Source organism: Ursus arctos, unplaced genomic scaffold, assembly GCF_023065955.2.
Source record: "Ursus arctos isolate Adak ecotype North America unplaced genomic scaffold, UrsArc2.0 scaffold_14, whole genome shotgun sequence".
NCBI lineage: Eukaryota > Metazoa > Chordata > Mammalia > Carnivora > Ursidae > Ursus > Ursus arctos.
In genome coordinates this window covers 28,561,473-28,586,288 of record NW_026622808.1, presented here as the reverse complement: position 1 = coordinate 28,586,288, position 24,816 = coordinate 28,561,473, and the positions used below count along the sequence as shown (strand labels likewise).

Genomic DNA, 24,816 nt, shown 5'->3' with positions numbered 1-24,816 from the left:
ATGATGTTCTGGGGGACTTGGGAAGCACCAGCGGCCGAACCCTCCTCCCCTGCCCCCACTCCCACAGAGTCAGACCGGCGATGTTGAGAGACCCATTTATTAAGTGACTCCTGCAAGCAACACACCTTTGCTCTGGGGCCCGATAGCATCCACTCCCCCCCACCCAGGTGATCCAGGGTCACGAGGCTGGCGCTGAGCCCAACCTCCCAGCCAGTGTTCCTTCCTCGTCCACAGCCTGTCCCTTGGCAGGGGCTCTGGGAAGGGGCCAGCCGGGGCTGCAAGGTGGAAAGCTGTGGGGTGCACAACCTGGGTATCCCTGGGTCCCACGGACAGGGACTGAGCAGGTCCCGGGCGCAGGGGAGGAGCCCTCGACCATCAGTTCCAGGAAGGAATCCCAGGCGGGGCGGCTGGGGGCCACGGGTTGCTCAGGGCCGGCCCTGGCTGGGAGCGGTGGAGGGCGCTTCAGGCGGGGCCCGGGGCGGACGCCCCCTGCGGCCAGCCCCGCCCGCCTTCTGCCGCTGCAGCACCTGCCCCACCTTCTCCTTGAAGCGCCGGTTCTTCTGCTTGATCTTGGCCAGCTCAGCCTTGCGTTTGGCCTCCAGGTCGGGGTCCTGTCATGGGAGGACCCGCAGGTGACTGAGCGGGACACGGTGCCCCCTGCAAGCCCTCCCCCCACCCCCACCTGCCCGCTCAGCCCTCACCTTCCCCTCCAGGATCAGCTGTTTCCGCTTATTGATCTCCTTCTTTTCGTCAAAGTTGGCTGCCTCCAGTTTCTGGGGAAGGAAGGAGAGGCTGTCACAGGGGCCCTCATCTCGAAGGGAGCACCCCGGGCCCCCCGGCCTCCGATACTCACGATTTCGCACTCCCTCCGCACCACATTGACCTGCGTGAGGATCTGGAGCACCTTGGCCTCCTCCACGGACAGCTCCTCCAGCTTCTTCTCTGTAGAGGCACGGGTCCCAGGGGGCGGGAGAGGCCAGACAAGACAAGGGGAGGGGTTCTGGCTTGGGAGTGAGCTCCCCATGCAGTGGGGCATGCAAGACTGGGTCGGTGGACAAAATCCGGGATTCTAGACCTAAAGGAGCTAGGCTGTCCTTTTGTTGTTGTTAGCAACACTACGAATTTGACTGCAAGTATTTTTTTTTAAACACTGTCCTTTAGGGGCGCCTGGCTGGCTCCGTCAGAACAGTGTGCGACTCTTGATCTTGGGGTCATGAGCTCGAGCCCCATGGTGGGCGTAGAGATTACTCAAACACCGTCCTTTGCAGGCCAGAGGTTTCTGAATTTTAGAGCAGTCTGTGCAGTGATTACAGATTTTCCAGTGGTTCTTGGTCTGGGCTGTATGTTAAACCACCCAAGGGTGATTTTTAAACACACCCAGACCCTGGCCCTGGGGCCTCTGACTCATCCACAAGGACCATCCATACATCTCAGGCGGAGAAACCAAAGTCCCTTCCCACCGGATGTGGCTTTCCGCGGCTGAGGGCCACTGTGGGAAGCTTGTTTTGATAACTGGGCTCAAAAACCTTCATTTGGGGTTGCACAGGAAGGGAAGTGCAGTTTACGTCTGCTCAGTGAGTAGCCCGGCAGATGTCTTGGGTGGGGGATGAGTGGGCATCTCACCCAGAGGCCCCCGCCCCCCCCTCCACCCCTCCACTCACTGATCTGCTCCTCGATGGCATGGACAAGGTGGATGTCATACTGCGTCACCAGCGTGATGGCCTGTCCTTGCCGCCCTGCGAGGACATGCCACAGTTACCTGCTATGAGCCAGGGGCCAACGGAGACAGGCTGTGACCCCTGGGCAGCTCAGGGCTCCTCTGGGTGGGAACAGAGTGAGGGCTCGGTGAACGGGGTGAGGCCAGGTCCCTCCCAGAGGAGACACAGGACACCAGGAGAGGCGGCTCTCCTGCCACGCTGGCCTGACACGGGGGCTGGTGATGTGGCTGACTTCTTGGGAGGGTCGTTTTGTCAGCGATAAGGCTCGACGGGCCTCAGCGCAGAGCTGCGCACGCTAGTCTCTCCGTTCCCCGTGTCGGTGAGGGTAACGGCGTTCAAACAGCCCTCACAGCTGCTGAGGCCCGTGACCCTGAGCAGCACCAAACACGCGTCATTCTTGCTACCTGTCGTTTGCTGAGATGGGCCCAGAGAGCTGATGTGCCCTGCCCCAGGCCACAGGACAGGAGAGAAGGGCCAGGCCCCGTCTGGCCACCCCAGAATCCCTGTCTCTTCCTACATGAGAGAATCTTAGAAACCAGAATATTCCCTGCCTTTGCTTTTGAAAGGATGATTCCCCTAACACTGCCTCTCACCTGCGGCTCTATCCCCACACCTTCTCCCACCGGCTCCTGACTTCAGTTCCTCACGGGGTGGGCTGGCTGGAGGGACGTGGGTCTGAAGGCCACCCCGCCCTGTCCACTTACCTGCACGGGCTGTCCGGCCGACTCGGTGTATGTAGATCTTGGGGAGGCCGGGGGTGTTGTGGTTGATAACCACCTGCACTGTGGGAATGTCCAGGCCCCTGGAGGCAGAGGCCTGTCAGTGCCACCATCCACGTGGGGAAACCAAGGCCGGGACTCACCCCAAGTCACTCAGCGGTGAAGTGGGGGCTGCCCCAATTCTTGCCAGGGTCGGCCCTCTAGTCCCTCTGTGGGGGTGCCACTGGGCCAGCACAGGGGACGGAGTACCCGGGGCCACTCACCGGGAGGCCACGTCTGTGGCAATCAGGATCCTGTAGATGCTGGACTTGAATTTGGCCAGGGCAGCAAAGCGTTCTTTCTGTTGCCACGTCGGGGAAAGAATTGGGAAGACCGGGGGTCAGGTACCATCTCAGCAAATATTTAAGCCCTTGCTGTGTGAGGCGTGGGAACAAGGTGGGTCCAGGCTAGTCCCACCCTCACGGGGCTCACCCATGAGGACAGACCAAGGCAAACGGGTGGCAGGAAGTGTTCGAGGCAAAGGGTAGAGCGTGTGCAAAGGGCCTGAGGCTGGGACGCGCGGCCAGGGCAAGGCTAGGGCCGGAGGGACTCTGGGGCGGCCTGGTCGCTCACCTGTTTCATCATGGAATGCAGAGCCACAGTGGGGAAGCTGAACTTACGCAGCATCATGCACAAGATTTGGCAGGTCCTGGGGGGAAGGACACGCTGTCAGCCCCTCCAGAGCCAGGGTCTTGGGAAGGCACTCCTGCCCCAGCGCACCCCAAGACCGCAACGAGGTGGCCCTACGCAGTGGTGAAGGAGATGCAGGCGTGTGGGGTATCCTGCCTGCTGACATCCTCTGCCGACCCCTTCCCTGGCCTAAGCTAACGAGAGTCAGCCCTGCATCCAGACTTTCCTCTTCTGGTAGCCCATAAATTCTTGGGGGGCAGCAGCCAGGCAGGAGGTCTCCTCCATGTGATGTAGGCTATGTATCTGTTTTGGCTCATGCTACAGCTGCCTAACGACCCTCCCAAGAGCTTCGAAGGATTCTGAAGGCCCCTAGGACTGTAGAGAGGAGGGCCCGGGTGTTGCGGCCGATGTGCCGGGTCTTAGTGACACCCCGAGACAGAGTGAAGAGGCTGCTTCAAGGCCTTCTCAGCTGCTGCAGGGGGCTTCTGGGGGACAGCCAGAGGCCACTGGACCTTCTGGTTAAGAGCAGGCCTGAGGAACCCCAAATCATGGCTCTTCGGGGTGGGGGGTGGCCTCAGCAAATTGCTTGACCTCTCTGAGCTTCTTTGAGCGACTCCTCTGAAATCTCTGGTCTGAGCCGAGGCGCTGGAGGGCCAAGACCGGCTGTGTGCCTCACACCTTGGGCCTTCGTAAAGGGCTATGGGAGGGGTCTGAGGAAGAGAGAGGCAGGCCCATGCTCACTTGCACGTGTTGGTAAAGATGATGATGGACCAGTCCTCGTGCTCGTCCTGGAAGTTCTGAATCAGATGGACCAGATAGGCGTCCTTGACCTTCTCAGGCACCAACAGGTAGCGCTGGTCCAGCTGTTCCACTGTACGCACCCTGGGGATGGGGGGCGGGGGGGCTCAGTTTCCCCTACTGCTGAATGGAGCCAATGTCCCGCACCGTCCCTCCAATAACCTCTGTTGGGTGTGCCCCACCCCCACCCCACAACTTGCCTGCCCTGCCCTGCCCCTTGGGACCTGGCTACGGACTCACGGGGCCTGAGCCTCCCAGAAGAAGGGCTGGTTGGTGGCCAGGCCCTGAAGCTCTCTGAGCGTGTCAGTCAGTGTGGCACTGAAGAGCAGGGTCTGCCTGCGAGTGGGCACGGCTGCCAGGATGGCCTCCAGGTCAATGGTGAAGTCAGTGCAGCCCTGCTCCAACAGCCGGTCTGCCTCATCCATCACCTGCAGCACCAGTGGCCGGGGGTAGGGGATCTGGTGAGAGCGCTGTCCGAGGCCTGACCGCATGCCCTGCCCGGCCTGCTTCCCCCACATGCCTCCTTCCCAGCCTTGGGCCCGGGCCCTGGAGCGTTCTCCCTCTAAATCTCGGACATCTGCTCCCTCAACCATCTCAGAGTCTCAGAGAGGCCCTCCCCTCCCTGCCCCATCTAGTATGGGCTGCCTCCTGTTGATCCCTCGGCTGTCCTTGTCACCCTTCCTAAGGCTCTTCTGGATGGCCTGTGGGACACATGTCCCAAATGGATGAATCCGGGCCCCAGCCCGACTCACCAAGAAACGGATCTTCTTTATGCTAAAAGTGTTGGAGCTACGGAGGTGGTCAGCCAGGCGCCCCGGTGTGGCGATGACCACGTGTGGTTTCCGGGAGAGCTCCAGGGCCTGGGCCACCATATCTGCAGGCAGAGTGTGAGAGGTGGGTCTGGGTGGGTTGCCTGAGGCCACAGGGGTCCCCTACCCAGAGCCTCCCTGGGCCCCCTGTACCCATGCCGCCGACAATGATGCAGTCTTTCAGGCCCAGAGGCTTCCCCAGGACCCGGAACTGCTCTGCAATCTGGTAGGCCAGCTCCCTGTGGGTGTGAAGGGGGCAGGCTGGGTTAGATGGGGGTTCTGTGCCTGCCTCCCAGTCCCATGTCCATCCCTCAGACCTCCTGACTAGCCCTCTCCTGCTTATACGCCCACCACAGCTCCCAGTTCCCTCTAGATAAAGGCTCTGATACTGAGCACTGGAACCCTATTGTGGCCCCCCTTACAAGGCTGGGGCCCAGACATCCCATGACCCTCTCCCACCAGTCCCACCCAAACTGGCCTCTCCTCCTCAGCAGTGGCCTCGACACCACAGTCACCAAAGCCCGAGACCTAAGCGTCAGTCCCCTCTCCCCTGGGGCTGGTCAGTGTCCAAGTCCCTTCTTCCCCACCCCTCGGTCCCAGCTCTGCCCAGGCCTCTCCTTGGCCCATGTACCTACTCCCTGTCCTCCTGTCTTGCCTTCTTCTGCTCACATGCCCACAGAATTGGTTCTAACTCTCTTCCTGGCATTCCAGGCTTTTCTCAAGTTGGCTCTAACCTGCCTGGCCCAAGTACCCATTCTGTTCCCTGCCTCTCTCACCCTTCTGCTCGAATGCACTAGCGGTTCCCTCTGCCTAGAGTATATTTCCCCAAACTTGTCCCTTTGAGAGATCCTTATCTTCCTTTAAGGTACCCCTTGAATGAAGTCTTCCTCGACTCACCCCTCCCTAGGCCACACCCTCACAGCATACAGTGCCTACCTCTCCTGCCCTAAGAGAACTTACCATGTCAACTGCCATTATTTGTCTGCCCGAGAACAGGAGATGTGTCTCTGTCTTGGGCTACAAGACTACTGATAGCTCCTGTCTGGCTGGGGCTTGCCATGAGACAAGCCCTGTGCTCAGCACTTCTCACACACTATCCTGGTTAATTCTGTTCCTCCCTTAAGAGGCAGGAATGATTTCTGTCCCCATTTTCAATGTAGGGAAAGTACACTCAGAGAGCTAAACGTGCTTGCCTAAGAAAACACAGATGGTTAACTCACCCAGAAAGCCTGGGAGGCTCACCTGGTGGGTGTCAGGACGAGGCAGAAGATGCCATAGGGATCCTCAGACAGCTTCTGCAAGATGGGTAGGACAAATGCTGCTGTCTTGCCACTGCCTGTCTTGGCACAGCCCAAGCAGTCCCGACCTGGGCAGAAGGCAAAGGAACATCAACACACTCAGGTGTAGACAAGTGTTCTACTGGGTACAGTTTACAATAGCTAATGTTTAATGAGCAGTTACCATATGGATATGTCATTTACATTATAGGCAGACGGACAAATTCTAAGAGGGTGTGACCATTATTGTCTCCGATGAACAAAAAGGGAAACCGAGTCTCAGAGGTGTGCCCGGGACACACAGCCAGTGAGTAGCAGGCTGCAGCGGAACCCACATCCATCAGACCCAAGATGCTACTACTCCCTGTCTCATTTTGACTCCCTCACAGAGCATCCCAGCTTGGGGAAACCTAAATGCCTTCTCCCCCAGTCTGCATCTTAGGCTCCCTACTGATTTCTTCATCTTTACTTAATCCCTCAACCCTCAACTTGTTACTTCCTAAGCTTCCTAAGGGCATCTCTCTCTCTCTTTTTTTAGAGAGAGAAAGCATGGGGTAGGGGGAGAAGCAAAGGGAGAGTGGGAGAGAGAGACTCCCAAGCAGGCTCCACACCCAGCATGGAACCCAATGCTGGGCTTGATCTTGACCCTGAGATCATGACCTGAGCGGAAATCAAGAGTGGGACGCTCAACCGACTAAGCCACCCTGGTGCCCCTAAGAGCATCTCTTTAATGGCAAACTGGGTTGGGCCACTAGAGCGGGGAGTATTTACGGGACCAGAGTCCTGCATTTACCAGGACTAATTAATCTTGACAACCATTTATAAAATTAAAATGGAGTGCAAACTACCAAAATTTCCCAGTAGTATCGATTAGTTGTTCATTCCTGTGCTCTGAGGTCACGACAAGTTTCTGGGATTACATCACTTGTGTGCGGACACACAGGGAGTCAATTGTGCATTCCAAACGCCAACACTGCCCAATCTACTTTTGGGACCCAGGCATGCCCAAAACGCCCAAGCGTATCCCTCGCTCCGCAAAAGTGGCGTGGGCAAACGCTGCGCCAAGGAAAGGGAGCCGATGAGAGTGGGGAGGCTTCCTGGGAAAGAGGCCGGGCCACACTTACCCTCTAGGATGGCAGGGATGCAGCCGAGCTGTACAGGCGTGGGCTGCTTCAAACCCAGCTGCCGACATTGTTCCACAAGCCACGATGACAGCCCGAGCTCCGCAAAACCAGCCATCCTCCTGGCCAGCTCCGTATGAGCACCCGTGTGAGCTGTGCTTTCCGGCGCGTACCGCTGACGTCACGGAAACCCTCCCGTTTACTGGATCGCCAACTTCGTGATCCCACCCACCTCTAGCTCACTCTGCCAGTCCCAGCCTCAACCACGTGCTTGCCATGTTTCCCCGATTTCCATTGGCTCGCGCGATAAAATCAAACTACAATTCCCGAAAGCCCTGCGAGTCGCTCTTGCGACTCCCGCCCTTTAACTCCTGTTTGGTTCATTGCCAGGCAGGAAAGAATAAACTACAATTCCCAGCGTGCCTTGCGGTGAGCCCCTGCTTCCGGCCGACGTGTCCCTCCGGAAGAGGAGCGACTGGGACCACAGAGATATGGCGCCTCCGGCTCCCGGCCCGGTGTCCGGCGGCTCCGGGGAAGTGGACGAGCTGTTCGACGTGAAGAATGCCTTCTACATTGGCAGCTACCAGCAGTGCATTAACGAGGCGCAGCGGGTGAAGGTGCGGCCGCTCGGGGGCGAGGGGATAGTGGTGGCGAAAGCCGCTTCCTGGTGGTCACTGGTCGCGATCTGATTTTTAAAATCCTCCTCGCGACGTTTTCCCCCCAGTGTATCTCTTCAGAACGCTGTGAGGAGTTACCTTTGCCTATGACGAAACTCAAAGACGTGACAGTTTTTTATAGTTCTCACTTAAAGCTCGTTCTGCGCCGTGGAAGGTTATTTGAGTAAGGAAGGTGTTTATGCTACTATAGTAATAGTAATAGTGATTTTCATTTGTGGAGAGCCCACGTGTGTCACCATACCCTCCATACCTGGGAAGTAGGGACTGTTGTTTATTCTCATTTTAGGATATGAACACCGCTGCTCAAGAGAGAAATGGTTTCCTGGACATTACCCTGCTCACTAGCCGGGTTATTTCTCCCCAGACTTGCCCATTCATTTAATTCATCCATCCATTCATTCATTCCTCATCGAGCTTCTCTATGGGCCAGGCAGTGTATTTGTGCTGGGTTCAAAGAGATGATAGATAAAACTCTGAGGTCTCTTGGAAACCTTAAGCTCCTCAGGGAGACCGTAAACGAGTAAATAAACAAGAAGTCAGGAGGTGATGTGATGGACAGTGATGGGAATGAGGTTGGCCATTTGAAAGCTAGAAAATAGCCCTGGTAGGCAGGGGCCAGCCCGTGGATGACAAGAGGAGGCGGCAGGTCCTTTAGCAGGAACTTTTAGGGAGGGACATGAACATTACTGACACTTTGAGAGTGAGCTATTGGCGATTCTTTAAGAGCAGTGAAATTGACAGTCTTGCGCGCCCTCATTGTTAACCTTAAAAAGAAAATTGTCCGTTATTTTACCAGCAAAATGGGTTTATTGGGGATTAATGGATAATTGCACTTTGGGACATGTAACCTATGGGAAAACCATAGGTAAGTCCAGAGAACAGAGAGGGTGGCTCTTCCACAGGGGAAAGGGGGAATTGAGAGGGGCTGTTATAAACAAAAAATCCATTGGAGTAAACTGGGAGCTCAAAGTCTAGTGGCTTCTCATTGCCTGAGTTGTGACAGTCTCCTTGGCTAGGCAATTGCCAGGCAAGGAGAAAATCTTTCATCTTCCTGTGGGTGTGGTAAAGTGTAGGCTTCCTCCTGTGGGGAATGAATGGTACCTCTCTTCTGTTGGGGTCTGCCATTGACCTGGAGTGTCAGGGTTTGAGAGCTCCCCCTTCTGGCCTCCTGACTCTATGTTCAACGAGATTTTGTTTTGTGGTGGTGGTGGTGGTGGTGTTTTTTTTGGTTTTGTTTTTTTTTGTTTTTAGTTTTCACATAGCCTAGTGTCCTAGAGAGATTAAAAGAGTAAAGAAGCGAGTGAATATGTAATAACTTGAGCGCTTAAGGGGGCAAGGTGAGATAAAATGTACTGAGTTGGACAGGCGCCTTGCTGGCTCAGTTGGAAGAGCATACAACTTTTGATCTTGGGGTCATGAGTTCGAGCCCCACATTGGGTGTAGAGATGAGTAAAAATAAATAAATAAACTTAAAAAAGAACCCAACACCTACACCTCTCTTAAAGATAAAAAAACAACAAAAACTCTCCTGAGTTGGAAAATGGGGGCCGGGGGGGAGGCCGCTTCCTCTGGGAGTGGTCCGGTAAGCCCTGGCTTCTCTGACCATCATTTGAACGTGAGACTGAACCTTGAGAAGCATCTCACTCCATAAATTGCCGCAAAGGTCCTGAGGCAGAGATGAGCTCCGGGTAGTCAGAGCATTAAAGGCTGGTGTAGCGGGAGTGAGGTGAGTGCATGCAGGGGGAGGATGGAGAATGAAGTGGGCAGGGCCCCAGACAGGGCCTCGGGAGCCACAGTAGGGGTTCGGATTTTATTCTGAAGGTGTGGGAGGTCACTGGAGCACCAAGCAAAGGACCGGCTGAGTTCTTACCAAGGCAGCCAGAGGCTTGGGAGGACTTTGGACTCTGAAGTAGCGAAGGCCTTGCTTGTTCATGCTTCTGGCCTTTGACAGTGCTTGGTTTCGCAGAGCATCAAGGGGATAAAGCCTAAAAAAGGACTTCAGGAAGCTGTCTCACGTGAAATGACTCTTGCGCGATTGTATTCGTTTTCTGACGCTGCTGTGACAAATGACCACAAACGACAGCTTGCAGCCACACAAGTTCATTATCGCTCAGTTTCTGTAGATCGGAAGTCCTGCATGGCTTGCATCAGGCTAAAGTCAAGGGGTTGGCCAGGCTGTGTCTCTTCTGGAGATTCTAGGGAAGAATATGCTTCCAGACTCATTGAGGTTGCTAGCTCTGAGCCAGGGGCCAGCCTCAGCTCCTAGAGGCTTCTTTCCGGTCCTCAATTTTGCATGGGGTCTCTCCACGTCAGAACCAACCACAGGGTGTCGGGTCGAATCTTTCTCACACTTGGGCTGGCTTGGATTTTTCCTGCTGCCGCATTGTTTCTGACTGTTCTCTGCTATTAAAGTTCTTGCTACGAAGGGCTTCTGTGATTAGGCCTCCCCCATCACCTGGCACACTCTCCCCATTTTAGGATCCATAACCTTCATCACATCTTCAAGGTCCCTTTGGTGACAGAACGGAAGCTGGTCCCAGGTCCCAGGGACTGGCATGGACTTCGCAGGGGGGCATCCCTTATTTGGCTCGCCAACACATTGCATGCCTCCTTCCTGGGTCACGTAGACGGTGAGAAGATCGAGACAGACCTGTGCTGACTCTGCTTCTGTTACATGCTCTGTGCCGCCAGGGCCGAGTCACTGCACCTCTGCGCGCCTGTCTCCCCTCTTGTCCGATGGAGACAATGACACCTGTCTCACCAGGGTCACTGTGAGGTTCAGTGTCACACTCACACTCTGCTGTCTGGCTTCTGTTGTGTGTCTGTTCTGCTTACTTCATGGCAATATGTTCTTGGAGTCTTCTCCTGTCATTACGTTTAGTCTTTCCGTCACTGCTGAAAGGGAGAACCAGAGCGCTCTGCTATACTTCGAGAGGGACTGGAGACAGTCACGGACAGCGGACTGGTGGTCGCTGCGGGTGGAGGCGTACTGCAGCCCAGCCTCTGAGCCAGGGAGCTGCTCTCTCTTTGGTGATGTGGGACACATACACTGGCCCAAAACCATGCCATTCTCCCTGATGCATCCAGAATGGGCATACTGTCCCCACTGAGCCATTTGATGTGATTTAATTCTGGTCCATGGGCCGCCTAAACCCTCTTGGGCAGCCTATACTGGGTTGAACGGTGTCCCCTAAAAGATATGTTCACCCGGAACCTGTGAACGTGACTTATTTGGCAAAAGGATCATTACAGATAGAATTCGATAAAGGATTTCTGGATGCAGTCAGCCAGGAGTTTGGATAAGCCCTGAAGCCAATGAGTGGTGCTCTCCTAAGAGAAAGGCAAAGAGAGGTTTGAGGCAGATGGAGAAGACAGAGGCAGAGATCGGGGAGATGGGGCCACAAGCCAAGGAATGCTTGGAGCCCCCAGAAGCTGGAAAAGGCCAAGAAGGACCCTCTGCAGAGCCTTTGGTGGGGGCGTGGTCCTGCTGACACCTTGACTTTGAGCTGCCGGCCTCCAGGACAGAAGAATTTTCTGTTATTTCCAGCCACCCCGTTTATGGTGGTTCGTTACAGTGGCCCCAGCAATCTCTGACAGACTCGAGCTGAGGTGGCCCCACGTGGAGCACTCGGGGTGTCAGTCGTTGTCCTTGATCGGATGTAGTGCTGTGTCACCCTCGTGCCATTGCCTCGCTCGTCAGACATTCCTTAAGTGTCCGCAAGATGGTAGGTACTGCCTCGTGTTGGGGACAAAGCAGCGAAGGAAGCCTCAAGGAGCTGAAGGTCCGGCGTGGCCATCCTGACGGTGGCCCCCACGCCATCACGATGCAACCCCCCATGGGACTCGCTCTCCTCAGGACTGGCAGGGGGCAGTCAGGGGCCACTCCGGTCGGCCGGTATTGGTGGGCGTGGGCCTCTGGGCTTGGTTCTCGCGTGATTCTGGCGAGCTATCCCCAAGCCGCAAAAGGCGGGGAAGGATTTGCCTAGAAAGACGCCATTGCTGTTTTCTCAGATCTGGGCATCCTCCTAGCACTCCCCGCACAGCTTCCGCCCGATCCCTACGCGCCTTCTTCCTTTCCTGGCTGTGGCCGGTGCCCCTGTAGCCTCGTGGCCTGCCCGGGGCTCGGGGGGCTTCCCCGTAGTCCCAGAGCGAGCAGTGTGTGAAGTCCCCTCACCAGGGCTCGTGCCCGGGCAGCCCCGCCGAGCTCTCCCAGAGAGCTCCTCTGAGCGAGGCAAACCTTTCTCTTTTGTTTTCCGTGTTTCGAACGTGTTTTGGAACAAAAACAGGGCAGGAACAGGCTGCATAGAAGTATTTGTTACAAAAAGTACAGTCCCTTTTGCACGTCTCCAGGGGCCCGTCTGTTCTGCGGAATCACCCATCCACCTCTGGATGGGAATCCTCCCAGGCCTGTTTTCTCTACTTTTCTATTTTTTTGTAAGATTTTATTTATTTATTTGAGAGAGAGAGAGCGCGAGCACGAGCCAGGGGAGGGGCAGAGGGAGAAGCAGACTCCCTCCTGAGCAGGGAGCTTGACGTGGGACTCGGTCCCAGGATCCTGAGATCACGACCTGAGCCGAAGGCAGACGCTTAACCAACTGAGCCACCCAGGCGCCCCTGTTCTCTCTACTTTTATAAACCCAGGCACACTGGAGCATTTCCCCCCAACATCTTGGACCACCCCTGCCATTGAGCAGCTTCTGTTTTGACTCACTGCACCCTGGGGGCCCCCGTCAGGATGAGTGGCTGCCTGTCCAGTGGTTAAAGGCATGGGCTCCACCCTGGCCCCTTGCTGTGCAGCTTGAGTGGGTGCCCCACTTTCCTCACCCGGATGGAGGCGGGTGAGGATCAGCCCCCTTCCTGGGGTGGTGAGGGTCTGCGACAAGATCAGGGCTGGGATGTAGGAAGCTGCTTGCTCCTGGCCTCCCCTGAGGACCTGTCTGACACGTGGTGCAAGCATTCTGATCGGTCTCTCTCTGCAGCCCTCAAGCCCGGAGAGAGACGTGGAAAGGGATGTCTTCCTGTACAGAGCATACCTTGCACAGGTGAGTGTGGGCCTGTGACCTCCAAGGCCTCTGGGACAGGAGAGTAAAGGAACAGAGTGCTGGGCGGGGACGAGGGTGGGGACGCAGACAAAGGAGGGCAGAGTCCAGGAGTTGGAGCAGCCCGTGTGGCCTCCACAAGTAGGTGGCCCTGTTCCCCAGGTTGTGGACTCACCAGGCCCAAGGACCAGTATAGGGATTTCTCCCTCTTCTTTCTTTTTTTTTTTTTTTTTTAAGGATTTTATTTATTTATTCGACAGAGATAGAGACAGCCAGCGAGAGAGGGAACACAGGCAGGGGAGTGGGAGAGGAAGAAGCAGGCTCATAGCGGAGGAGCCTGATGTGGGGCTCGATCCCGTAACGCCGGGATCACGCCCTGAGCCGAAGGCAGACGCCCAACCGCTGTGCCACCCAGGCGCCCCTCTCCCTCTTCTTTCTTTTCTTTTAATGTAATCAGTAGGTTTTGATTGATTTTCTGTAATTGATTTGATTGGATTGGATGTAACGAATAGGTTCTGATTTGTGTAGTACAGCTTTAGGTTTTCAGAATAACCAAGTAGATAGCGGAGAGACTCCTGTGCACCTGCCCCCGGCCCACAGGCAGTGTTTCTTCTTGCTCTGGGCGTGCATGCAGTCCAGATGGTGCAGACAGGACCGACTTGTGCCCTGCCCCGGTCTTCCCCGCCAAGGCCCACCAGCAGCCGGCCTCCCACCCGCCTTCTCCCCCAAGTCTCCGCCTTGGACACTGATCTGTCCTGGGCACATGGCTCTGTGGCTGCCTCCACCTCACATCAGGCCCTGGGTGGCTTCCTGGTTCTGTTGACGTCTTGCCCTCTGTGGAGTGTTCTGGAGCCTGATGGGACCCTCCCACCTTCCCATTGATCACACCCGCCCCGCCCCCCGCCCTTGCCGGTGAAGAGCATGTGTGGCCCCCAGCAGAGGGGCTGCCCCATGTACGCCATCGGAATCTCCTTGTGGTGTAGACGCGTGTTTAAAAAGAAGGACCACCTGTAGGTGGCAGCAAAAACATCAAAACCACCTAGAAAGGGGTGCGGTGAAAATGGGGCTCCAGTTCCCCTCCCAGCAGTGACCACCGCCACCGGTTCTGAGTGTAGCAGGGAGGGGGTGCATGTCCGGACGCGCAGACCTTGCATTTCCCCCAGAGCGGCAGGGCACTCGCCCTGTCACCCCAGCCCTGGGGGCTGGACAGTGAGCAGCTGGGGTCTCCAGCTGGAGTGGTGGGTGTCGCCGTGCTGGCTCCCAGCAGATGCCGTAGCAGAGCTGGCCGCTGGCAGGCTGAGGAGTCCCTGGGGGTGGTGGATGCTGGTGGTGGGCTCTCGTGGCAGCCGTTGGTTCCAGGTGTTGGGGCTCTGCCAGGGTGCTGCTAGAGCCCTAAGAAAGCTCTCGTGTGTTCCTGGGGGCTGAGGGCTGAGCCCCACGGGAGAGCAGGACAAGCTGACGGTGTGCTTGTCTTGACTGCAGAGGAAATACGGTGTGGTCCTGGACGAGATCAAGCCCTCCTCGGCCCCCGAGCTCCAGGCCGTGCGCATGTTTGCCGAGTACCTGGCCAACGACAGCCAGAGGTGAGGATGGGAGGGCAGGGGTGGGCGTCTCCCCCGCCCTCACCTCCTGGGGCCTCAGTGAAAGCACATTCCTCCCCTGCTGGGCCATTTGTGTGAGCCTTTCATTCTGTTGCCGGCCAGGATACTTGCTCAGGTGCTTTGGGCTCTGCCTCTGCACCTCCGCTTCCCCCACCCCAGGAAGGGCTGGTTGTGAGGCCCCCGGGATTAGGAACTTTTACGTTCATATCTGCTCCCCACAGGGTGCCTGGGATAGGGAACAGCCTGGCCCATGACGTGGAGACGCTCTGCTCTGTGGCTCTTCCCCTGCCCCCCTGCCCAGCCCCGAGACCTCCCGCCACCCTGGAGCATCCTTTGTAGTGACCTGGAGCCTCACACAGAGGCCTTCCCCAGTCTCTGCCCAGCGGAACTCCTTAGACCAGGACTTGATCATGGCCTTGTTGATACTGTGCTACTCTCCGGGGCCACCAACGGTGTCTTTGGCTCCTGGGTGTGAGGGAGACCACCTGCTGTGACCCCCAGCACTGCCCTTAAGGGGGGCAGCATTCTGTGCCCCGTCTCCTGTTTGGGCTCCTTCGCCCTTGAAGCTTGAGGCTCCGGGGGGATTTACTTGTCAGCAGTGACAGCTGAATGGGGGCTCCCAGGTTCTGATCCCCAGAACTTATGAGTGCCACGTCATTGGAAATGAGGTCTTTCCAAATGTGATTAGTGAAGGATCTGGAGATCGTCCTGGATATAAGGTGGGCCCTGAATCTCGTGTCCTCATAAGAGACAAACGAGAAGACAGAGAAGGTACAGAGGGGAAGCCTGCGTGAAGATGGAGTCAGAATTGGGGTGACACAGAAGCCAAGGGGTGACAAGGACTGTGGGCAGCATGCTGAAGCCAGGAGAGGGGCTGGGGATGGATTCACCCTCAAAGGCCTCAGAAGCAACTTCCCTGCCCATGCTTGGATATCGGGCTTCTGCCTTCCAGAACTTCTCCGTGAGAGAGTCTGTTCCTGCTGCATCTTCCCAGTTTGTGATGCTTTGTGACAGCAGCCCCAGGACACCAAGACAGGCAGGCTCCTGAGGCCGTCCTTTCTGCCTCTCCACACTTCATGAGCCGGGGTGACAAGCTCTATTCTCCTTTCATAGGAGGAGGGGACTCTGGGCCGTCTCGGAGCAGGGGCTGCTGTGTGGCCTGGGGCAGGGGCTCGGGAAGGCGGAGGGGTTCAGGGTGCGTCCGGCCCGGCGGCACAAACTCCTTAGGCAGCCCAGCAGGCAGGCTGTGGAGAAAGTCCCGGGACCTGTAGGTGAACGATGACGTGTTACAGTCACAGCGTGTGACGCTCCCGTCACATTAGCAACAGCAGGCGCTGTGTGTACTCTCGGCACCACAAACCAGGCAGGGAACGTCGTGTGGTGACCATGAGGGCTCCACGCCAACTCTGTCACCCCCTGTAAGCGATCTGGGTGTGCAGAGCAGGAAGTAGTCCCAGCTTTGAAGTCATTTGTCCGTCAGACACCTTGGTGGGCACGAGGACAGTGACAGGCGTGTCCCCATCCTCCAAGGCCTTAGACGGAGACCCTGACCAGCAGCCCCCCAGAGATCCTGCGGGCCCTGAACAGCAGCTTTTGTCTGGCAGCGACTCAGGGCCTGGCCCTTGTTCCCTTCTCCTGTCAGCTGCTCAGCAGCCTTTTGAAACGAGGGTACTCGCTCTGTTTTCTAGTTAGGCAGATTGTGGTTCGGGCGTCCTGTGGCCTGTGGGGGAACCAGCTGATCCTTGGCAGAGCCCTGACGCCAGCCTGGCCCCCAGCCCAGCATGTGGCCCACCTGCCAGGAGCAGCCGGCCTCCTTGGGAAGACAGCGATGTCACTCGTGTGAGATTCATCTGTGTGGCTTCCTGCCTCCAGAGAGGCACCCCTGTCAAGTCAGCCTGTCCCTCCACATCCGGGATGGTGTGGACACTACAGCCCCCTAGCTCTGAGGGCCAGGAGATCTGTAGGCCTAGGCAGTGATCTGTGCTGCTTTGTGGACGTGGCCCCTCCTGCAGCACATCTCCTCACAAGCTGGCCTGAAACCAGCCAGCCTCAGTTTCTCTGCGTAAGGGTGAGAAGTGCCAGTGGGAAGGCGGTGAAGCTGGCACCCAGTGGGACTCGACGGAGACAGCTGGGCCCGTTTGTTCCTTTTTTTTTTTTTTTTTTTTTTTAAGTTTTTATTTATTCATTTGAGGGGGAGAGAGAGAGAGCACAAGCAGGGAGAGAGGCAGGGGGAGAAGCTGACTCCCTGCTGAGCTGGGAGCCCGACATGGGGCTCGATCCCAGGACCTGGGGATCATGACTTGAGCCGAAGGTAGACACCCAGCCATCTGAGCCACATCTGGTGCCCCAAGCTGGGCCCATTCTGCCTGCAGCTGCTGTGTTCCCCTGGGGGCCTGACCCACCCTCTCTGGACCTGTCTGTTCCCACAGGGCCGAGGCTGCTTCCCACCCCTGGCCACAGGCCCTCAGCAGCCTTGTTTTGCAGGGACTCGATTGTGGCCGAGCTGGACCGGGAGATGAGCAGGAGTGTGGACGTGACCAACACCACCTTCCTGCTGATGGCCGCCTCCATCTACTTCCACGACCAGAACCCAGATGCGGCCCTGCGTGCCCTGCACCAGGGGGACAGCCTGGAGTGGTGAGTGTCCTCCCTGTTCCAGGGGGAAGGCCTGGAGGCCTGAGCGGCCCCTCTGGTCTCCAGGCTGCTCAAGGCCTCATTGGCCGTTGTCATGGGAACAGTGGGGGACTGCTGGGTGAGACCGGTGGGGCCCAGGCTTCCCATTCAGGCTGCAGCTCCCATTCTTGGTCCAGGAGACACTCCTTTCTGCACGGCTAGGCTGCTGTTCCCAAGGACACGGCTCCCAGGGCTGGAAACCCTCTGCTCCCGATGGCAGAGGAGAAAGCACCTTTGTTTCTGCCTGTGGTTTCTGTACCCCCACCCCCACCACGGAGCCCTGTGTTCCTGGGCCCTGGCCTTTCCATGTCCTCCCCGCGTTCCCCTAGGCCCTCCCCTGAGGCTGGCCCCCATTCAGGGCACTCCAGAGCTGGGGTGCCGGAGCCCCTTGCAGTGCACCCTGGGCTCCACCCCCCACCGCAGGAGGTGACTCTGGGCCAGCCCTGCATCTGGGGCGCTGTGTCCAGGGCTCCGGCCCAGAGGGTGCGACAGCCCTTCCCTGTGAACTCCCTGGTGCCTGCTGTCCCTTGGTTCGCTGGTCACAGGTTCATTTTTGTATCTGTTTATATCCCCCCTCCATCCAGAAACGGATCTGTGGCAGCTTAGAAATAGGTCTGACAGCAGCTTACAAGGCAGCAGACTCTGTTACTATTTCTCAGACTCCTACACGGGTTGATCTGGGCGGGAAAATGTGGGGACGAGTGACTGCATACATCATCGGTGGTCACAGCTGTCAGGCAGAGAAGGAAGCCAGGGGTGCGGGAACCGGAGGGGGTGAGCACCTGCCCCACACAGCACCTCTGGGACTGGACCCCCAGCCTTCTCTGGGGGCTGACCCTGGGTTAGGCTGCTCAGCTTGCTCCCTGGACTCCTGCCATGGGGCGGTGTCCCCTGGCACCAGGAGTGGGGCACGGACCGGGTGCCCCAGCCTCAGGGTAGTCAGAGTGGGACAGCTTGGGACCCCACGAAATCTCCAGCCCCAAGTGTGCTCAGTGGTGAGATGGGGGAGCCAGGGCCCCGGGAAGCAGTGGGAGACTTGGCCCGGCACACAGTGCCTGGGTCTGAGTCCAGTGCGGCTCAGCTTTGCCCTCGGCGAGGCAGCGCTGGCCGCCCAAGCACTCCTAGGAATGTTCCTGGAGGTGGGGCCTGTGCGGAGGGAGCCCCGACAGGCAGCCTAGTGACGAGGGTGCCGGCTGACTGCCGCTCTGTCCTGCAGCATGGCCATGACCGTGCAGATCTTGCTGAAGCTGGACCGCCTGGACCTCGCCCGGTACGTCTCTCCCATGTGTCCCTACCTGTGCCTCCCAGGCTTGGGCCTGGGCCTCAGGGCTGTCTGAGCAGCGGCCAGGCCATGTCAGGACGCCATGCTCCCCAGAAGCCAGGCCTCTGCCCGCTAGGGGGCACCCAGCATGGGTACCCTCCCCGGGCGCTCTCGGAGGCCCAGAGCATTAGTGATACGATCGCTTCCTTAGTCACTTCATTGTAGCCCGTTGGGGTGACACCCTGTGGTGTACCTGCTGTTCCCTGTGGGGTGCTTGCCTGGGACAAGGGACGGTGCTGTCCTTGCCTCAGTTTCCTTCTGTGTTGTGGACGGTGGGACCTGCAGAGTTGGGGTGGGCTTCCCAAGTGTGCAGTGGGGGCAGCCGGGCGGGGGCCGCGAGCCAGCCCCGGTGTTTGCCCTGTAAGCAGGAATGCGGGGGGGCTCCCTCCTACCCTTCTCCTCTGTCCCCAGGAAGGAGCTGAAGAAAATGCAGGACCAGGACGAGGATGCCACCCTCACACAGCTGGCCACCGCATGGGTCAATCTGGCCGTGGTGAGCCCCTGGGCCGTGCTGGGGGAACGAGGGCGCATCGGAGAGCTGGGAAAGGGGAGGTGCCCCCTGCATGCGGCACCGGCCGCTCCTGTGGGGAGAGTGCCGGTGCGGGCTTCTCTGGATACACTGGACCTGCTGCTTCCTTTGGGGCCAGGGCCCATCCCCCAGGGGAACCCCCAGCCCTATTCCCGGGTCCTCACAGCTGAGCAGCTTGGCCAGAGCCAGAGTGAATGAGCTGGGGGGGGGGGGCTCTGCACGCAGACCTGATGGAACGCGTGGGCCAGCCTGGCCGTGCAGCCTCCCGGGGCCACCCCAAGCGTGGCTCCTGCTCAGCTTGCTCTGTGGGCTCCTGGCACTGGGCAGTGGCCAGTGTCCCCCTCGCACCTTCCCCTGCGCCGAGCCCCCATCTCCCATGCCTGGGCACCCCCCCACCCCCCCGCTGCCCTCTTGGCAGCGGCCCTTTTTCTGGCTTTTGGCACTGGGCTTCCTCTCTCTAAGTCGTATTTTTTTGTATGGGCTGCTTAAAATGTGTTCCCCGTCCGCGTGCGCCTGCACTGGCCTTGGGGGGCTGAGGCCTCACCCAAGCCGGTTTCCGGTATCTGTCCAGTTTTGTGGGGTGAACCCTGCCCACTCTTCGCCAGCTCTGCATTTTTTCAGAAGCACGTCTTGGTCTCAGGCTCCCCTGTAAGGGTGATGCTGCGTCTTCAGCGGGCAGACAGAACCTTTCATTCAGAAAGGGCGGTCGGGGTCAGGACTGCCAGTGACAGAGAGGGGTGCAGGGACTGCCTGCCGCGCGCTCGCCAGGCCGGCATCACGTCAGCAAAGTGGCGGCGTGCTGGCGTCCCTCTGCTCTGAGGGAGCGGGCGGTGGTGGGGCTGGGAAGCAGGGCGGCAAACCAGTGGTGTGGGAACTGTCCCCGCAGGGTGGCGAGAAGCTGCAGGACGCCTACTACATCTTCCAGGAGATGGCTGACAAGTGCTCACCCACGCTGCTGCTGCTCAGCGGGCAGGCGGCCTGCCACATGGCCCAGGGCCGATGGGAGGCCGCCGAAGGCGTGCTGCAGGAGGCGCTGGACAAGGTGCGGCAGGCCCGGCCCGCGCCGCGGCTCCCGGTGGGGGCGGCAGGGGCCGTGGGGCTTGCTGCAGAGGCAGACCGGGCAGAGGGAGCCCACGGGCCTGGCCCGTGACCACGTGGGGATTTGTTTTAATACCACATCAGTGAAGACGCGGATTGCAAGTAGAAACGTTGATTGTGGCTTCTCTTGGAAATGGGAGGATCCCTTTGTCCTGGGCTTCAGGTGGCCCGAGCTGCGCTGAAGGTCTCGTTGTCACCTTGGCTGCCCGGTCTGTGGGCCTCTTGATGTGACACCTCACCCGAGCCAGTGCTTGGAAGAGATGCCCGCCATTCATTACCAAGGGGAGAGCGGGCTGCTGACGGGAGGCGTTGCCTGGGCCTGTCCGGGTCTAGAAGAGGGACCACGAGTGAGGCCCTGGCAGGGCAGCCCCCGCCGTCTTCCCCCAACACGTGAAGTCTTGTGTATTATTTTTATAATCAGAGGAAACGTCGAAGTTTTTTCTGTTTTTGGAAAACATTTCTTGATGTAGCGAGAAACAGACACCAGCAGGAAGCTTTCTCCCCTGTATCTGGGCGAGGGGTCAGGTTACCGACAGGAGGTTGTTTGCTGATCAGGGACAGGCCAGGGGCCATCAGCTGTACGCGTGGAGCTGCCTTGCCCCGCCAGGCGCCCTGTGTCCATGCTGGCCACCGTGCCTCCCTGACAGGCTCCGACCTTCACCGGACTGCTGGATGCAGGAATGCCTGGCGTGCTGGGGTGTCTCTGCCCCAGAAGGAGAGGGTGGTGGGGTCCCCAGTTAAATTACATCCATCTGTCCTCATTCTCTGAGACCCCGCCTGGGCTGGCTTGCTGCCCCGTGGCCCTGACCCCCCCAATGCCCGAGGCATGTCATGGCCTCACTCGGCCCAGCGCCTGTGGGCCACCCCATGCTTTCCACTGTCCTTCCCACTCCTTTGGCGTTCCCCTCGTTTTGCTTCTGTGAGCACGTGCCACTGTCCCCCATGACAGTTGCTGAGGAGACTAAGGGGGGGAGTTGAGTCTCCCCAAAGAAGGGCAGCCGTGGAGTGGAGCCGGGTCTGTGCAGGAGGCTGGGGTCCGTGCAGCCCCTTGAACCTGCAATACCTCGTGTCCGGGTTGCTCTGTCTCTCCAAGTGCCCAGTCGGGGCTCCCTGCAGCGGTCTGGCCTTCCTGGCCAAGGTGGTCCTGGGCCAGGTCCCAGGGTTCCCTGTGCCTCAGAGCCCTGTGTGGGTGGGTGGGATGAGGTCACGCACTTGAATGTTCTGGTAATTTCCCGGCAGCTTCTTGCCAAGGCCCCTGGAGAGCAGGAGGGGCGGGTGGGGTCTGCCCCGTGGTCTCAGACCTCATTTTTGCAGCGAGAGGGAGAGCTTGCCTGTGATGGGCGGGCAGGCTGCCTTGGGCTGGGCTCTGTTCCTTTGCGACTGGTGTGATAACCACGACCAGCAGGGGGGCCCTGTCTCATCCTGGCCCGCAGATGAGACAGCAGGCTCAGAGGGGAAGCCACTGTTGCGGAGAGGCGGGGAGGGGGGAAGGCGGGTTGGGGCTGCAGCCCCCTTTGCCACCATGCTGCCGCCCAGGCAGAAAGGAGGGCCCTGAGGTCACCGCCTTGCAGAGTGGCCAGGAGGCGCACTTCGGGTCCCCCTGCCCCACCTCTGAGGGTGTGACCTCGCATGGGTCATGTCTTCACCCTGGGTGGGTGGGAGCCATTTTCCCACCAGAGATGGGGGTGAGCAGTCTGAGTTGGGGGTCTGGGGGAGCTGACCCAGCTCGCTGGTGTCTCTTGTGTTTCCAGGACAGTGGCCACCCGGAGACACTGATCAACCTCATTGTCCTTTCACAGCACCTGGGCAAGCCCCCCGAGGTAGGACCCCCTGGTGCAGGGAGGTTTTCTAGCCTCCGTGGTGCCAGCTTGTGGTGCGGCCCCAGCTCCGGACGAAGCTCAGGGTCTCGGGGAGAAGCCCACTCCTTTGGAGGGGGTGCAGTTGCCATCACGAGGGGCCCTGGGAAGTCGGTGTCGCGGGTGCCGAGGCTGTAGGCCAGCTGCTCCCATGGGCCCTGTGAACTAGCGGGCCGTGCCTCCGAGCGTGCCCAAGCCAGGGCCGGCTGAGCCGGGACCCCCAGCTGTGCCACGTCCGGGTGGGCGGTGGGCAAAAGAGCAGAGAAGAGGGGCCCAGGGGAGCAGTCCCTGTGAGCCCACGTTGTCTGAGGGTGGAAAGGGAGGGAGAACTCTGTGGCACCGCTGTTCAGGTGGCTGACTGGCCCAGTTGGCCAGGGACTCACCCCCAGGGTCCCTGGCAGTCTGTCACCCATCCCTTGTACGAGCCCCCCCCCCCCCCGGGGCAGCCTTGGGGCTAGCGTAGAATAGCGTAGGATAGCAGACAGGACGACTCTCCCACTCACCCCAGAAACAGCACTGGACCCCTAGTCTTGGGGAGACAGCTGCCCCCAGCCCATGTAGTCAGGGCGGGCCTGGGGAGGTGGGGTGAGGTTGGCAGAAGGGGCGCTGTCTGGGGTCCACGTTCTAATAGCAAGATCTTGGGTTTCTCTGTACAGTGTGCCCAGAACAAACCCACCTCCCCTCCCAACCCTGTTCCCCCTGACCTGCCCTGCACTCCTCCTGGCCTTCTGCCCTCTCCCAGGGCCTGGGTCCCTCCGACCCACTCCCTGAACCGTGTGGAGCATGCTTCCGCCGTGTGCTGAGCGAGTGTAGGCTCTGAGCCAGCTGCCCCCGTCTTCCCGCCTGACCCTGAGGGTCCTGTCATCAGCCAGATTTCAGGGTAGAGTGATGGAGGTGATGGGAGACGGGCCCTTGCTTGGGGTCAGCTCGGCAGCCCTTACCCCCCCACCCCTCCCCTTGCCCTGTACATGAGAGGTGCCCCAGGGGCCCCTGTTCAGCTCATCTGGCCTCCTCTCCCCTGCAGGTGACAAACCGCTACCTGTCCCAGCTGAAGGACGCACACCGGTCCCACCCTTTCATCAAGGAGTACCAGGCCAAGGTGAGCCCAAGGGGACGGTCTGTCCCAGGTCCCCAGACCCCCTGGGTGGGGCCGGGGGAGGCTGATGACTGGGGTCCTGACTCATGCTCTCTCTCTCTCTTTCTTCCCCCGCCGTCCGCCCTCCACGTTGAAGGAGAATGACTTTGACCGGCTGGTGCTGCAGTACGCTCCCAGCGCGTGAGGCTGGCCCCAGCCGTGGTTCCGGGCCTTGGCTCAGTGAGGCCTCCTGCTGGGCGCCCCTCCTGGGCTCTCTCACTTGTTCTGGCCAGAGGCGGATGCTGGAAGCCCAGCCCAGTGCCCCTCTTGTCAATAAACGTCTCCGCCATGGGAAGCCCCGCCTGATCCATGTCTGCTCTGGCCACTTTGGGAGGGACGTGTGGGAACCAAGGCTCAGAAGGGAGGGTGCTGGGCACCGTCCCCCAGGGCTTTGCTGGGAGGGGAGCCCTGGAGACCAGGGCCTGTGAGCAGCAGCAGCACAGACTCCCCACCCCGCAGGCAGCGACCCCATGATGCTGAGCTCCAGGTGGCACAGCCGCGTCTCCCAAGCCCCCTTGGCATCCAGGAAACTGAGGTACAGAGTAGTGACAGCCATCACCAGGGGCATCAGGACTCGAAAGCAGTATCCCGGGGTGGACTGAAGGTGTGAGGGAGGTAGGACGCATTCAGGCCTCAGTTCGGTCACATGGGGAGGGTGTGTGCAGGGAGCAAATGCACCCCCGCCCTGCCCCGCCCGACCGTCCCTTGCTCGGGGCTGCTGCCCTGTGGGCAGTCCTCAGCCAAGACTGAGGCCAGAGAGAGGGTGGTAGGTGAGCAGGGGAGAGTTGTTGGCTGGGCCTCTCAGAGGAGGTCACCACCCAAACAACTAGAAGGATCTGCCAGGCCAGGTTCCGGGGGGGACCAGCATTCATTCAAGGCAGCATGAACAGCCCCTGCAAAGCTTCCGAGGCTGCACTGGGCTCCGTGAGCTGGACGGGGCTTTGTGCCCTTTGTCCCTAGGTCAGTGTCTGGGCCTCTCCCAGGAAGGAGGGAAGACCTGTGTTGCCAGAGTCTGGCCTCATCTGCCTCAGAGGTGGCTGCCTGAAACCTGGCGCTTGGTCGCGGGGACTGGACGCAGAGATCAGGATTCCCAGGGGCAGGGCCCATCCCTATCCGCTCCCTGCCTGGTGAGGAGCTCAGCAGGAGAGAGAGATGACAGAGGCATGTGGTGGGGGTGGGGGCCCCGGGGATCAGCTCCCCGGGGGAAAGGAGGCCTGCCCTCAGGTGGAAGAGGGAAGGGGCGCCAGCCTTGGGGCCTTAGCAGCCCGTTGTCATTTCCCAGCTGCCAGAACGAGGAGCCACCTGCCATTTCTGCCCTGCACCCACCCCTTGGTGGCCTCCCAGCTGGCCCTGCCAAGATGAAACTCAAGGCAGCTGGGGCTGGGCTGGTGGGCGGGGGCGCCTCTCACATTACTGATGGCTGTCATGGTGACCAGATAGTGACAGATAGTGCTGGGTGGGAGGGCGGAGGTGGGGGAGTCGGAATGTCCAGGGCTGCACCACAGGCCCAGCCGGACCTCTGGGGGCACGGCTAGCGCTAGCTGAGGCTCCCTGAGTCCCCCTCCGCCCGCTAGGCAAGCTGCAGCATTAGATCTCTGGCCTCTGGCTGAGCCTTAATACTTAACCAGGCCAGGCAGGCCTCATACCCGAACATGCTGGGCCTGTCACTTCCTGGTCTGATGGGCCGGATGGACCCCGGACCCCACAGAGTGTGCGTTCAAGAATAATGAGTAGGAGCTACAGTGAGCAGACGGTGACAACTGACAAGACGACTGA

The 24,816-nt window shown here is 59.2% G+C and overlaps 2 protein-coding genes across 3 annotated transcripts; one reads left to right on the top strand and one right to left on the bottom strand.

The window, feature by feature from the left end:
• Positions 1-79: 79 nt before the first annotated feature.
• On the bottom strand, positions 80-7,276 carry DDX49 (DEAD-box helicase 49). 2 transcript variants are annotated; one of them, XM_026500571.4, is made up of 14 exons: positions 7,115-7,276; positions 5,956-6,079; positions 4,867-4,952; positions 4,657-4,778; positions 4,145-4,332; positions 3,848-3,988; positions 3,050-3,125; positions 2,701-2,777; positions 2,423-2,520; positions 1,662-1,736; positions 854-942; positions 702-773; positions 537-611; positions 80-441 (listed from the first exon to the last, which is right to left on the bottom strand). In XM_026500571.4, exons 1-14 carry the CDS (start codon positions 7,227-7,229, stop codon positions 376-378), a joined length of 1,404 nt encoding a protein of 467 aa, XP_026356356.1. In that variant the 5' UTR covers positions 7,230-7,276; the 3' UTR covers positions 80-375. The 2 variants fall into 2 exon arrangements, with proteins under 2 accessions (XP_026356356.1, XP_026356355.1); XM_026500570.4 differs by having other exon boundaries at positions 80-611.
• Positions 7,277-7,555: 279 nt separating this feature from the next.
• COPE (COPI coat complex subunit epsilon) lies at positions 7,556-23,335 on the top strand. The gene is made up of 10 exons (XM_026500569.4): positions 7,556-7,728; positions 12,768-12,830; positions 14,310-14,410; positions 16,913-17,065; positions 18,318-18,371; positions 18,834-18,915; positions 19,838-19,993; positions 21,801-21,869; positions 22,930-23,004; positions 23,138-23,335. Exons 1-10 carry the CDS (start codon positions 7,603-7,605, stop codon positions 23,183-23,185), a joined length of 927 nt encoding a protein of 308 aa, XP_026356354.1. The 5' UTR covers positions 7,556-7,602; the 3' UTR covers positions 23,186-23,335.
• The last annotated feature ends 1,481 nt before the right edge of the window (positions 23,336-24,816 follow it).

Excerpts from the sequence above, each read along its gene's own strand:
- DDX49 (XM_026500570.4), bottom strand. The coding sequence starts at position 7,229 with ATGGCTGGTTTTGCGGAGCTCGGGCTGTCATCGTGGCTTGTGGAACAA. Across the intron at positions 6,080-7,114 it reads CATCCCTGCCATCCTAGAGG|GTCGGGACTGCTTGGGCTGT; the intron begins GTAAGTGTGGCC and ends CCTTCTGCCCAG. Across the intron at positions 2,778-3,049 it reads TGCATTCCATGATGAAACAG|AAAGAACGCTTTGCTGCCCT; the intron begins GTGAGCGACCAG and ends ACGTGGCAACAG.
- COPE (XM_026500569.4), top strand. The coding sequence starts at position 7,603 with ATGGCGCCTCCGGCTCCCGGCCCGGTGTCCGGCGGCTCCGGGGAAGTG. Across the intron at positions 18,916-19,837 it reads CATGGGTCAATCTGGCCGTG|GGTGGCGAGAAGCTGCAGGA; the intron begins GTGAGCCCCTGG and ends CTGTCCCCGCAG. Across the intron at positions 19,994-21,800 it reads TGCAGGAGGCGCTGGACAAG|GACAGTGGCCACCCGGAGAC; the intron begins GTGCGGCAGGCC and ends TTGTGTTTCCAG.